General features: G+C 38.9%; 1 protein-coding gene across 1 annotated transcript; it reads right to left on the bottom strand.

Annotated features, from left to right (window-relative positions):
- Positions 1 to 553: 553 nt before the first annotated feature.
- On the bottom strand, positions 554 to 1,486 carry LOC101828630 (olfactory receptor 8B4). Its single transcript, XM_005069344.3, has one exon. It carries the CDS (start codon positions 1,481 to 1,483, stop codon positions 554 to 556), a length of 930 nt encoding a protein of 309 aa, XP_005069401.1. The 5' UTR covers positions 1,484 to 1,486.
- Positions 1,487 to 15,052: the final 13,566 nt, after the last annotated feature.

The following is a 15,052-nucleotide window of genomic DNA, read 5'->3' as shown; positions in this document are numbered from 1 at the left end:
TAAAACCACTCACTATGATTACCATCCCAAGGACCAGGAATTTGTAATGAATATTTAAGAATTGATCTGTCCTTACAAATCAAGACATATAAATTTCTTGGGTGAGGTCTTCTTGTGTGTGTGTATACATACATATATGTGAAAGGGAAGTTTACAGCCTTCTTTGTCAAGTAGCCTCTTCAAGAGGTAGAAGATTGTTGCCTATGACACTAAGACTCTATCTTGGGTCTTTGGTAAGACATGTTACAAAGCTTGATAAAATTGTTCTTGGGACTCCTACCACTCTGTGCCATTTTTTCCAGCTAGAAATATTCTTCCTGGACAAATCAAAGAAAAATGAAAAGTACATCAGGATAATTCTCTCTTGGGTTTAGTGTTGTATCCAATAAACAGTATCATATAGTAGATGCAAGGTTATGGCAAAGAGACACCAAATGGTATAATCCTCAAAAACATATCAATTTTTTTAAAGTAGAAGGAAAGCTTTGCTTGTGGAAAATAATATTTGAGTATGCTTACTAGTATTTAATTACCAATGATACCACCAGACCCATCAGAAGAGCACTCTCTTCAAGGTTTTATCTAGGGCAAGTTTAACATCTTTATTCCTCAAACTGTAGATCAGTGGGTTAAGCATGGGGACCAGGTTGGTATAAAATACTGAAGCAAACCTTCCCTCTTCCATTGAACCGGGGAAAGAGTTTGTTAAATAGGTGAATGCCCCGGACCCAAAAAACAGAGCAACAGCAACTACATGGGAACCACATGTGCCAAAGGCTTTTGATCTGCCCTCAGCAGAAGGAATCCTAAGAATGTTGGAGAGAATCAAAGCATAAGAGATAAAGATGCTGATACTGGATACTGTGATGACCACGCCAACAACAATAAAAAATACAAGCTCATTGGCATAGGTACTGGTGCAGGAGAGCTGTAGGAGGGGGAGAACTTCACAGAGATAGTGGTGGATTGTGTTGGATTCACAGAAAGTAAGTCTCAGCATGCTTCCAGTGTGGGCCATGGCCCCACCAAACCCTATCACATATGAACCAAGCATCAGCAGAGTACAAACCTTCGGAGACATGATAACTGTGTACAGCAGAGGGTTACAGATGGCCACATAGCGATCATAGGCCATTGACACCAACACATAGCACTCCGAATTGACAAAGAAGCAGAAGAAAAACAGTTGACTCATGCACCCCACATAGGAGATGGTATTTTCTGAGACAAAATCATTCAACATTTTGGGGGTAAACACACAGGAATAACAGAAATCTATTAAGGACAAGTTGAAGAGAAAGAAGTACATTGGGGTATGAAGGCTAGAATTCATCCCAATTAAGGTGATCAAGCCCAAATTGCCTACCACAGTGAGCACATAGATGACTAAGAAGAAGAAGAAGAAGAAGAGTAGCTGGAGAGCTGGTTGGTCTGAAAATCCCACAAGGATAAACTCAGTCACAGAGCTGTTTCTCAGGGTCATTCTCTTCTGACAAGATGCCTGGGGAAGTGGAGTAAAACACACAGAAGGTGACAGACATGAGCACGCACAATGGACGGAGGCTCTAGAAGACAAGTCAATGTATATGCGTGCCCTCTTTTCTTTGGCCTCTCCTCCCTCATCTACACTTCTCTTCATCTTAAGCCATTAATAGAATGACTGAAAGTATCTCATTTCCCCTGGGCTGATTAAAAATTCAACCTTTCTGTTTTCATGGGCAACAAGGATTCTGATCTTGCTTGATACATGAAAAAGCTGATGGTTTCAGTTGATTACCCATGACCTCTCCAAACGATGACTGAAGATCCAAGAATACAATCCAGTCCACTGCCTTAGGCTTTATTAAATGTAGACCTGCAGAAACTATGCTCTGCACAACTCTCCCTCTTAATCACATACAAAGTTCCTGCCTACAGAGAAAACCAAGCCCATGGTCTTCCCTACTGTCTCTGTATATACTGCCTTTCAACTCCTTTACTTACCTCAGAGTCAGTGCTGAGGGCTGCGGAGTGGTCAATGCTTTCTAGAACCCTTGTGTATATGTTTAGCACAAAACCATCAGGAAAGACAGAATTCAGAACTTTCCTTTCCTTCTCCTTGGTTCTTCTCAGTACAAGGCTTCATGTGATAGCTTTATCCATTATCCAGAATCTGACAGCAATGGATACTCACTCTTCTTATTCTCCTGATGCTTAGAAACGGAGCTTTATCTGACCCAAGGTCTCTGCAGTGCTCAAGGAATGGACCACTGTTCAACTGGATTGTCCAAGTTGCTCGCAATCAACTTCAAGAACACAAACATCCCTTTTTAAAAGAACTAAAAACTGGCTTATTGCAGGAAGTTGCACAGTTTAGTGATCTTGGGAACCTGATTAGACAAATTTCTCCTGGGAATTTCTCTAAATGCGGCCTCTATGGGGATGAAGCTACTGCCTTTGTTTACAAGCTGGGTTGGATATTTATGTATCATCTTGGGGAACTAAAGTTCTACCCATACTTCCCCTGAACTCCAGGGATGTTAGATTATTCTTTGCTAGGTTTGGGAGCTCATTTTCCTCTCTTTCATTCTTGGAGCCTAAAATTGACACCAAACTTATTTTCTACCATTTCCAATTTCTTCTGGGAACTTTGAGAGGAAAACAAAGAGAACAAGTCACATAAAATGTTCCTAGGTCAATGACTTTCTTAGAACTATGAGACACCTCCACATATGCCACTTATGCCACAAAAAAAGCACAAACAAGCCTCGATCATATATCAGATAAAATACCACAGCACACATGACGGGAGCATTGAAATCTCCGTGGGATAGGAGGCACTTCAGAGTTTTACCCTACTATATTTTTCTTTTGGGGGGAGGAAAGGAGAGGCAGCATTTCTCTGTAACTTTGGAGCCTGTCCTAAAACTTGCTCAGTAGATCAAGCTAGCCTCAAACTCACAGAGGTCCTCCTGCCTCTGCCTCCTGGGTGCTGGATTAAAGGCTTGTGCCACCACTCACCATCTGGTCTTATTTAGACAATAAAGCTGCCTTTCACATTCTCAAGCATCCACATTTGTAAGTTTCCCCTAAAGCTACCTAAAATAATCCCACTTTTCCTGAGGTGGCCCTAAAAGACACACATTCCCCTTGTATAATTATTAATAACATGTCCTTTCACTCTTAAATATACCCCAGTGTAGATCACAGATTCTATGTTTGCACTACTAAAAAGAGCATAAGCAAGTATTCAAGCCCTCTGGCCCTGTGGTCTTACAGATCGCATGACTTTTGTCTGCTTTTTGTCAACCCTCTGTCTGTTGCCTTCTTTATCCTTCAAAGTCCTCCTTAACTAAAGTTACCCTTCCTGTACATTATCACTTTGCCTTCAAACACAGGAAGGGCTTAAACTTCAAGCTGCTTCTGATTTACTGAAGCCAGGAGCTTTAAGCAGGAACCTAGAAACTCAAGCTACCTACCTAAAATAGATTAGAAAAGAAAACTAAGTGTAGAGAAACTACAGTGGAACCAAGAACAGTATGATAAATTGGTCGACAGTGTATAACTCCAAAAAGAGCACTTTCTACTGCTAGGTACATGCTCAGTAAGTACGAAGGGTTGACCACAACTCATGCTAAATTATGTTCATAGCAGGATGATACAAGTCAGTCAAAAGCTGAAAGCTACACGTAAACCAACTCTAGAACGGGCAATTAATACAGGGATTTTAGCAAAATAAGATTCCATTTAGCCATGAAAGTTTGTATTATCAGGTTATCATGAAACAAAAGAAAACAAGCACAAAATGGCACCTGCCTGTGATGCTATGGAATTGTGCTTTAAGCATGAAATGCCTTCCTGGGCACAAGCACTGGATTCTTGGTTCCTAAGTGGTTGTGGCATTTGAGGAGGTTGTAGAACCTTTAGGAAATATAGCAGGAAGAAGTAGGTCATTAGATCTGTGACACTGAAGATCACACCTGGTCACTAGACCCTTCCTTGCTCTATGATTCCTTCTACCATGAGGTGATTGACTTCTTCCTCCACACATCCCACCTCTGAGATTTCCTGCCAAATAACTGGCCCAGAAAAAAATGTAAGATAAAATGTATCTTATCTCTATTAAGTCATTTCTACCAAATATTTGGTAACAGGAGGAATAAAACTAACAAATATGCATACAGGTTGTAAAACAATATTAATCAGTGATCTTAGAAGTCAAGCTGCTGCCTCTTGCTGGGAAGCTGGAGACTGGTGACTGGAAAGAGATATAAAATATGGGCTGCTGGCCGTGTTCTATTTCTGACATGACTACTGCTTAACTGCATCTAGTTAGCAAAACACTCATCAAGTTATAGATATACGTTAGCTTAAACTAAATGTTTAAAGAACAAATAGAGAACAAAAAAAATCATCTTACCAAATTAGTTTAAGCATAAAGTTTCTAAACATCTTGTGCCATAATTCTCTCATTTGAAAAATGGGCATTTGCTGGCCTGGCAACTCATTATAGTAGAACATGCAAGAAAAATAACACTGTTTTTTATTTCTCATCCATTATATATCTCTTAAAATAAAATCCTGTTGTATTTTTCTTACATAAAGGGAGGAAAGCTATAGAAAAGATAATTAATGCATTTGGAGCAATTACAGAGTTCCAAGCATTATGCAGGATGTTTTCTAATATAATACTGTGTTTATAACAACTATGGAATGTATATGCATGTGGCAGATTGTATTTTCTAAAGATGGCCATACCAACACACACACATAGCTTGCACCCACTTGTTTTTGGTGTAACGGAACTAACATTTTTTCAGTGAAGTGATGAGATCTTGGCTCTATTCATGGTATACATGGTCTGGGGTGTCTTGCACCAACAGAGCATGGTAGAATTGATGCTGCATGACATCCAACAAGAGATTATATAAGGATATTCATACTGCATTTATTTCTCGCCTGTCACCCTTCAGCTTCGTTCGGTACAGTATATTCAAAGCAATCTGAACTTGTTGCAAAGCACACTACAAGACAAAAACTATGATTGCTTTTCCAGTGTTGAAAGAGAACAGACACCCTTTGGAATGTTCATGAAATGGAGTAGATATCTGGAAAAAACATACCACAAAGTGGCTGGGGGAGTAACTAATACAGGTCTAAGTTACTTGGTCCAGTTAGATCTTTCCCACTATCCAGAAAGTCTCCTTTCAGTTCTATATTTGAATGATGGTTTTGAGGTTTGTTTCTATGAAGAAAATGGGAGTTTCTTTGTAGTGCATGTATTTTCTTATCAACTGCACTCTACTACTTTGGACAGCAGGTTAACAGCTGTATGGCAACGAATTCTCCCTGGTCATCAGTTTAGAAGTCACTTTGCTCATTCCTTAATAAATATTTATCAAGATCAGCTATTTTGCAGTATTAAAATGCTTTATTCAGAAGGATTTCTCTTGATTTAAAAAATGTAGGAATTCTTAATGAAATATAAATGATCTATTTTTTTTCCTAGAAGATCTTATAGAAACTAAGTAAAAACTCTTCAAGAGTAAAGAGTAAAATTAGGGTAACAACCACTAGAACATGGAGCCTGTGGGTTCCTGGTGGCCTGTGAGTTTGGATTGAATGAGTTTCCTATGTGGAACACAAAAGATAAAACCTGGCACATAGTGCCAAGCCCCAAAGGAAGCTTCTTATGTGTAAATAAAAAGGAAAAAAGTCACAAAGGAAAAGGTTCAAACATGTCTGACTAAGCTTGGTCTTAAGTAGATAGAAAATTTATGTTTTCTTTTTTCTTTCTTTTTTTGCTAGTTGTGTTTCATGGATCTGAGCTAGTTCCTCTGCATATGTGCATGGTTGTGTAGCTTGATATTCTTTTGGGACCCCCAACAGTGTGAGTCTCTGAAACCTTTGCCTGTACTTGGGACTCTTTTCCTCCTACTAGTTGCCTCATCCAGCCTTGACATGAGGGCTTCTGCCTGGTCTTTTTGTAACTTGTTATGTCTTGTTTGGTTGATATTCCTGGGAGACCTGCTCTGTTTTTAGAAAAGAAAGAAAGGAGGAATGGATCTGGGAGAGAGAGAAGGTGGGGACAGGGATGAGGAGGAGGATGGAGAGCCTATGGTCAGGATGATGTAATGTATGAGAGAATAAAAAATAATAATAAAATAAATACATAGAATATTGGTAAAATATTTCTTAAGAATCTATAATCACCTCCATGTGTGAGGTAAAAAAATCCATATTACAAATATAATAACAAAAAATCACCTATGGAGAATTTAATTTAAATACAAATGCCAAAGCAAGTCCTTGGATAAACATCTGAGGCTCAAGAGCTCATTGTGTGAATCATTAAGCAAACACAAAATAAGACAACATAAATGAGAATCACATGAATGACAAACACACACAAAAAAGCCATGCCTCATAGTGTTTACTACTCACAGAATTGCTAAGCATGTCATGGCAGCATACTAAATAAATGAACTGAATATGTTTAAATAAAAACAAACTGAAGGTTTAATTAAGGAGCCATCAAAATGCTAAAAAATATCAAGTAGCTCTTTTAGACATGAAAATAGGGTCACTGAAATTGGGACCCAGTTTATACGGGAAAATAGAGTCCTTGAAATAGGAACCCATATCAATACATTAAACAACATAGTGGACAAAATAAATAGAAAATAAAATTAGTCAACTACAGAGTGGGTATCAGAAGAGAGTATGGAGACCATGGACTAAAGATACAATGTAACAAATCTAGAAATAAGAAGGCCCAACAAATATTGAGTAAGCTGAGCCAGCCTTCTGCTGTCATGGTTTCCATGTCACAGATTCAAACAATAGTGGCTCAAAAAAGTGTGTAAAGAAAAATAAGTTCCATCTATACTGAACTTACCCAAACTTGTTTCTTTTTATCATTCCTTTTATTATTCTTTCTATTATTTCTTTTTATTATTATTTTTATTGTAAGTAGTTCTAATAACATACAACCACTTATATGTTGCACCAACATTATATTAGGTATTATAAATGATCTACCAATGCTATATATACATGCAATTGTATTTAAACAGTATGTCATTTTACATAAGAAATTTTAAATTGGCTAATCTGAACATCTGTTCTAGCCCCCCAAGTACATTGAGAGACAATTACATACACAGAACACTTAACTCAATTTAGACCCAATTCTCTGCTCTAAAAATGAGGCAGTGATCAAAATAGACACAGCTCCTATGGCTCAGACATATAATCCAGATGGAAAAACCTGGACCTAAACAAAGCCTACACATAACTGATTAGAAATACAGTTAGTGTGCAGGGAGGGATTATTGACTCCTGTGTGAAACTACTTAAGTGGAACCCTAGTAAGTCTTGAAGGTCTGAAAAGATCTCCCTAAGAAACTGAAATCAAGTTGCAAGACTGAAAATACGTGGAAATGAAATTCGTTACATTTTGTGACTACCCAGCCTCTGAATTCCTTCCACGTGTGAGAAATCTGCCCGCATGTGAGTCTTTATTAGTAGTCCCAGATTCCAAATCCTTCTGATAACTCCTACAAACTATGATCAGAAACTGTTTACACTGCGCTTTGGCAAAGATTAAGAAAAAACAAATATCTCCATTAGAAACACAGACAGGGCTCTGGCACAGCCAGCAGGAGCAACTGGTGCAGCTTAGCCAGACAGTTCTTCAGTGTGACTTGGCCACAGTTTCACCACCTGGCTTTCCCATCATGCCTGACTCTGACAGCTGGTTCACCAGCCTGTTCTAAGAACCTGTGACCTACCCCATTTCTTAGCAATAAGCATCCTTTTTCTTAAGCTAACCATAATCAACACTTCTGTTTTACAAAGTTAAGTCCTTGACTTGCATATAAAAACATCATTCAAATACAGAAGGGGCATTTTTTATGATAGTGAGCAAGATCTGGCTGGTTCAAGTAACCCAAACCTGCCCTGGTTATTCCCCTGGTCACTTTGTTGGTGCTTTTTCCTTTCATGCACACCCCCAAAGGGATGTTCTCTCTCAACACCGAGAAAATAACCACAAAGGTTTTGCTTTCTAGAGTATTTTTGCTAAGAGCTAGAGGTAATGGGTGTGGGGAAGTTGCACATATGAATTCACAGCAGTTTGGACAGCAAGCAAGAAGCCTGTTGCAAGATCAAGACACACAAAATGCCAGCATGGAAAGGGGAGGTTGTCATGAAGTCCTAGATAAGGGGCTATTGGCAATTGATAGCTAATGGAAGAGAGATGGTCCTTGGTAGGTTTACCTTGCTCTTGTAGAAGAGTACATGAGCAGCAAAAGATGGAACTTGAGTAGCTTTAAACAATCAAGATACAAAGCTGAGTGGGTAGGAAAGCAAGTAGAACTGGAAGGAAGGAACAAAAATGATCAAAAAATATTGTATGAAACTCTCAGAGAACTAATAAAATGAAGAAAACTATGCTATAATGAGGACAAATTGCTTTATTGAATAAAGACATATGCATACAATTAAATATCTGGCCAGCTTTTTAAGTGAAACATGCAGAGGAAGTGTGGAGCAGCCAAGCACAAATGGGATATCTATATTAAATCCCTCTCCAAAAGGCTCAGAGGCCATCTCTTAAGAGGAGCAGAAGTATTGTTAGAGCTAGAGATCTGGGAGGACCTGGATGTAATGGTGTCTTCTGGACACGAAAAAACCAGTGCAGTCATGAACGCACAGCAGCTGCTTAAGATCTATATAAGATCAAGCCAATCAGCATTCTAGCAAGTAGAGGTGAATGGCTTCATCAGCCTCCACACCTAACTGTTGATGGCTTTTGACAGTTGACGGCCTCTGAAGGAAGAAGCATCACTATGCTGAAGTTGATAGCCTCACACTCATGTGTATATAGTTGTGTTTTTTTTAAGAACAAGAAGACAAAAAGTTGCGAAGGGATGGCAAAGTAAGAGATAAATATAAGAGGAGGTTGGATGAGGAATGGGGTGATTATGACCAAAATATACTATATGCATGTATGATATTCTCAAGTAATTAAAGTATTTTATTTCTTAAAATATGGAAAATAGTTTTACTCAGAAAATTGTCACAGGCTTTTATAGAAAATGTATCTTTGAGTTAATAGCATGTTGTTTGTGCCAATTCTGTTCAGAAACAGTCTCTAATTATCATGTTGTTACCATGGAAATGCACACTCTGCTTTATCATATAGTCTTCATATCATATTGGTTTTGAATAGCAAAGAGATTTCAAACTGAGAAATCAGCAGGGTATTCTGGGCACAAGAAACCATAAAGGGAAGTTAGGAGGGTCATAAAGTAGAAAGGTCCAAAGCTTCAAATTTAGAAAATGGTCAATGATGTTAACAACTGAGTCATGTTATACTTGCAAGGAGAATTTGGTGTTGTTAGAGTGTGCTAATTCTGTAAATTCACTATCCTCTCCTCCCTCTATAAGTCCATAATCAATTAAGAAATTATCTATGAGTCAAACAGAAAATGAAAGCTTTGTGGAGGATAAAATGGATTAGAAGTCATAGCTTGGATGCACACCTCTTATATGATCTTATAATTCTGTCATTGCACATCACACCATGGATGAAATTTTTAATAACAATTTTTTATTTAACTATTTAACTTTTTACACATGTTACTCCAAGTTCCCTCTCCATCCTCTCCTTCCCCAGTTCCCCAACATCCCCCAACCACACACCCCACTCCATCTCCTCTCTGCTCCTCAGGGAGGGTAATGCCTTCCATGAGGGATTTTCAGAGTCTGTCATATCATCCTGGGCAGGGCCTAGGTCCTCCCCCATGTGTCCAGCCTGAAAGAGCATCCCTCCATGTGGAATGGGCTCCCAGATTCCATTTGTATGCCAGGAATAAATACTGATCTACTCTCCAAGGTTCCATAGATTACAGAGACCTCCTCTCTGACACTCAGGTTGGTGGGGGGAGTCTGGATCAGTTCCATGCTGGCCTCTCAGTCACTAGTCTGGGGTCCATGCATTCCCCCTTGTTTAGGTCAGCTGCCTCTGAGGGTTTCACCAACCAAGTCTTGATTCATTTGCTCATCACTCCATTTTGCAAATGGGTTCCAGGGGTTCAGTTTGATTTTTAGCTGTGGGTGTCTGCCTCTGCTTCCCTCAGCCACTGGATGAGGGTTCTAGGATGGCATATAAGGTAGACATCAATCTCATTATCAGGGAAGGGCATTTAAGGTAGCCTTAATGCTAGTTGGTGTCATTCTTGTAGATCTCTGAGAAACTCACTAGTGCCAGATATCTCCTCCAACCTATAATAGCTCCCTCTATTATGGTATCTCTCATCGTTCTCTCCTCTATTCTTTCCCTGATTCAACCTTCCTGCTCCTCTGTGTCCTCCTCTCCCCTCCTTTTCTCCCATCTCCTTCTCCCCTCCCCTCCCCCCTGCTCCCATTCCAATTAGGAGATCTGGTCCCACTTCCCTTCTCCAAGTTACTATGCATATCTCTCTTAGGGTCCTCCCTTTTTCCCAGACTTGCTGGTGGTGGGATTGTAGGCTGGCAATCCCCTGCTCTATGTCTAAAATCCATATATGAGTGAGTTCATACTATGTTTGTCTTTTTGTGACTAGGTTACCTCACTCAGGATGGTTTCTTCTAGTACCATCTATTTGCCTGTAAATTTCAAGATTCCGTTTTTTTTCTGCTGAGTAATACTCCATTGTGTAAATGTACCACATTTTCTCTATCCACTCATCTAGGTTGCTTCCAAGTTCAGGCTATTACAAATAATGCTGCTATGAACATAGTTGAGCAGATGTCCTTATTGTATGAGTGTACATCTTTTGGGTATATGCCTAAGAGTGGAATTGCTAGATCTTGTGGTAGACTGATTTCCTGAGAAATCTCCATATCAATCTCCAAAGTGGCTACACAAATTGGCACTCCCACCAGCAGTGGAGGAGTGTTCCCCTTTCTCCACATTTTTTCCAGCATAAACTGTCATTAGTGTTTTTTTATTATTTTAGCCATTCTGATGGAAGTGAGATGGTGTCTCAGAGTTGTTTTGATTTGCATTTCCCTGATGGCTAAGGATGTTGAGCACTTTCTCAAGTGTCTTTCAGCCATTTTGGACTCCTCTATTGAGAATTCTCTATTTATTTCTGTACCCCACTTTTTAATTTGATCCTTTGGTGTTTTAGAGACTTGCTTCTCAAGTTCTTTGTAAATTTTGGAGATCAGCCCTCTGTCTGATGTGGGATTGGTGAATATCTTTTCCCATTCTGTGGACTGTTGTTTTGTCTTGTTGACTGTGTCCTTTGCCTTACAGAAGCTTCTCAGTTTCAGAAGGTCCCATTTATTAATTGTCTGTGCCACTGGTGTTATGTTCAGGAAGCAGTCTCCTGTACCAATTTGGCCGGGTCCTTCCCATTTTCTCTTCTAAGAGGTTCAGTGTGGTTGGATTGATGTTGAGGTCTTTGATCTATTTGGACTTCAGTTTTGTGCACAGTGATAGATATAGATCTATCTGCAGTATTTTATGTGCCAGCATCCAGTTACACCAACACCATTTGTTGAAGATGCTTTCTTTTTTCATTATATAGTTTTAGCTTCTTTGTCAAAGATCAGGTATTCAAAGGTGTGTGGGTTAAAATCAGGATTTTCAATTTGGTTCCATTGGTCTACCTGTCTATTTTTGTGCCAATACCAATCTGTTTTCAGGAATATAGCTCTATAGTAGAGGTTGAAGTCAGGGATGGTGATATCTCCTGAAGTTGTACAGGGTTGTTTTGGCTGTCCTGGGTCTTTTGTTTTTCCATATAAAGTTGAGGATTGTCGATTCAAGGTCTGTGAAGAATTGTGCTGTTATTTTGATAGGGATTACACTGAATCTGTAGATTGCTTTTGGAAAGATTGACATTTTTACTATGTTGATCCTACCTATTCAAGAATATGGAATATTTTTCCATTTTCTGGTATGTTCTTTAATTATTTTCTTTAAAGACTCAAAGTTCTTGTTATAAAGGTCTTTCACCTGTGTGGTTAGAGTTACCCCAAGATATTTTATGTTGTTTATGGATATTGTCCATATTATCATCCCCTTTATTGTCTATATATAGTAGAGCTACAGATTTTTTTGAGTTAATTGTGTATCCTGCCACTTTGCTGAAGGTGTTTATCAGCTGTAGGAGTTTCCTGGGAGAATTCTTTGGGTCACTTATGTAGACTATCATATCATCTGCAAATAGTGAGATCAAGGGGATACAACATGGACGAAATTTTTAATCCAAGTTCAAGTCCAAAAGAAGCTGGAGAACAGTTTTTCCTCTGTCCAGAGAACATGGGTTTGTAAATGGTCCAGCAAGTCAAGGTCCTGAGAACCTGTCCTAAATAGAAAGTTGGGAGCTGGGACCCAGAAGAAGAGGGTGAACCACACTGAGCCACAGATTTGTTGTGCCAGCTCCTCATCAGTTCTAACCATATGTCTTCTCTCCTAGGGTGCAATAGAGAGAAATTAGGCATCAAGAAAATGTTGCTTCCTTATATATCCAGAAGAACACAGGGCTCCTCTCCATCTAGAGGACATAAAGAGAAGACTAAGTGAGACCAGAATGGTACCAGAGAGGTCTATTTGATTATAATCAGTGGTAAACAAGGCAAAACAAAATCAAAAGGATGATCAAAAAGGGGACTCTTTAATATTTAAGGGAGATAGCTCCATAGTTAATTGCAGTAGTAGTTAACTGGCTAGTGTGTGTTATGAAAGAAAGTTAATCCAACGAATGTGTCCTGGGACCTTGAGGACTGGAAAACTAAAGAGGTGAAATAGATGTACAGAATTCAACACCTACTAAAAAATCAAAGGGAAAACTCAGCTTAGGATTTATAAAAGGAATTTAGGACATCTTAGGAACATGTGGCTATTTAAAAACCTTTACCAAGAAGAAAACAATACTATCTTTCTCTGTAATGATCAGAAAGTTTTGGCACCCCACTGCCATCACAGCATTAAACACAATACAGTTATCGGAGATCCCCCCAAGGAGGGCCTCCCCCTCCCTGGGGAGTGATGTAGGGATTGGGTGGGGGGCCGGAGGAGGGCTATTGGAGGGACAAGGGAGGAGGGGTGGGAGAGGGAGTTGGGATTGACATGTGAAGCATGCATGTGTGTTTCTAAGACATAATTTATTTTAATACAATTTTAAAAACATAATTTAATACATAATTAATTGTACTGAAAGCTGTTTACATGTTTATAGAAGGAAAATAAAATTATAAAATGATACTTAATGTGATGTTTTATATATGCATATATAAAATTTTGCAAGCAGGTTCATCTTATTCTACTTACAGAGAGAGGAGGGAGGAAGAGAAAGAGAAAGTGGGTTGGGGTGGAATATTCTGAAAGAACATACACCAAAATGTTATGGATGGTAATATTTAAGTGCTAAGATCATGGAGGTTTATTTTTCAAAGATTTGCTTATATGTATTTCTTATCTCACACATTTTCACCATATGAGCATTGCTTTTTCAAATTTGCAACAAAAATGCTTTTTAAAAATTAAATTAAGAATAAAACACTGCATAATTTCAGTATTTTAAGGTATCACTGGGGATTTGTTCAACTTTCATTTAACACCTTCTGTATCTGCAGGCACCAACTTCCCTGAACATGTTCACTCATCTGGCTGAAATTGAGAATATAACCTTAAATAAACAACTTGTGAATATGTAACCGTGGTATCTGTAATACAATAGTCCATCAGTCTTCATATATATATATTCTGACTCTATTAACTTAGTACCTCCTTAAAGTACTACTTTTGTGTCTTTCTTTTGGCATATGCTTTTGTGCAAATCATTTACAAGTGAGAGTAAATTCAGGGTCTTACTCAGCTCAAAACAACAGGAACTTGAACTTTTTACAGGTGAATATATATGCACTGCATGTTCTATTTCTTACACACCCAGATTGAGCTTTCTGGAAGGCAGCTAGTGTGAAGAATGTGGGCTCTAGAGTTACACAATGCAAATGCAATTCTTCATTATGCCATTTATTATTGTGCAATCTAGTCAGGTCCCTTCACTTTGTTAAGTTTAGCCTGTCTCTTCTATAAAACAGTAAAAATTGTCTCGTACAGTTGCATAAAAATTAAATAGGAACTTGTATATAAAATTCACAGTGCACAGTAAAGCCTCAAAAACATATTAAGGATTGAAAATCATGAGGGCCTACTTTGGAACTTCCTGTCCACATATCTATTATAATGTTCAAATCATGATAGTCTAGAAAGTTTTCTTTTAAAGGGAACTATTACTATAAATGGAAAGGAAGCAAGAAAGCAAATGGAGCAAGGGGTTGTTGGGGAAGTCCTGTTATTTGCCTGTGCATTTGTCAATAAAGTACTGTCTGGCCAATAGAAAACCTAGATAGGAGGGACTAGGAGTCGAGGAGGATTCTGGGAGGGGAAACACAAGGGAGTCGACATGTGACGCCATGGGGGTAGGAAGCCGAGAACTATTCTCCGGTAAGAAACATACTTAGATTAACAATTATGGGGTAATTACTTAAGGCAGAGCTAGCCAGTAAGGGACAAGCAAGGCCAACAGCTTCATAATTAATATAGCCTCCTGTGTGTTTATTTGGGACTCATGCGGATCTAGAACCAGGCTGGCACGGCAGAGCCCAGGCGACTGGCGGGGGATAAACCAAAGCGGCTAGCAAAAGAAAAAGCTTCTCTTAACAAGGGGTTATATCTTGAAGAAAACCAAACCAAATTCCATTTACAAGCAAACTGTATGGCTTTTTCCCTCTCATCCTCGGTCCATCTCTTTCTTTTGGGTGGCCCCACAAAACTTTAACAGAAAGCTGAGGAAGCTGTCATGGGATAAGGTGAAAAGGAGACCACAAATGACACACATGGGTCATCATATTTGAGTGCCAGCAGACTGCCTACTAACACAGACCCCATTCGCTCAGGAACACAAACACCTGAATGTTTCTTTTTAAACATGTTTTTCCACTAAATACTTGATCATGGATTCACATTAAATAAGGTAGGTACATCCTACCTCACGCTCATGCCTCGGTT

The sequence above is a fragment of the Mesocricetus auratus genome, unplaced genomic scaffold (assembly GCF_017639785.1).
Source record: "Mesocricetus auratus isolate SY011 unplaced genomic scaffold, BCM_Maur_2.0 Super-Scaffold_100022, whole genome shotgun sequence".
NCBI lineage: Eukaryota > Metazoa > Chordata > Mammalia > Rodentia > Cricetidae > Mesocricetus > Mesocricetus auratus.
The sequence above is the reverse complement of the archived record's forward strand: the minus strand, read 5'-3'. Positions and strand labels throughout refer to the sequence as shown.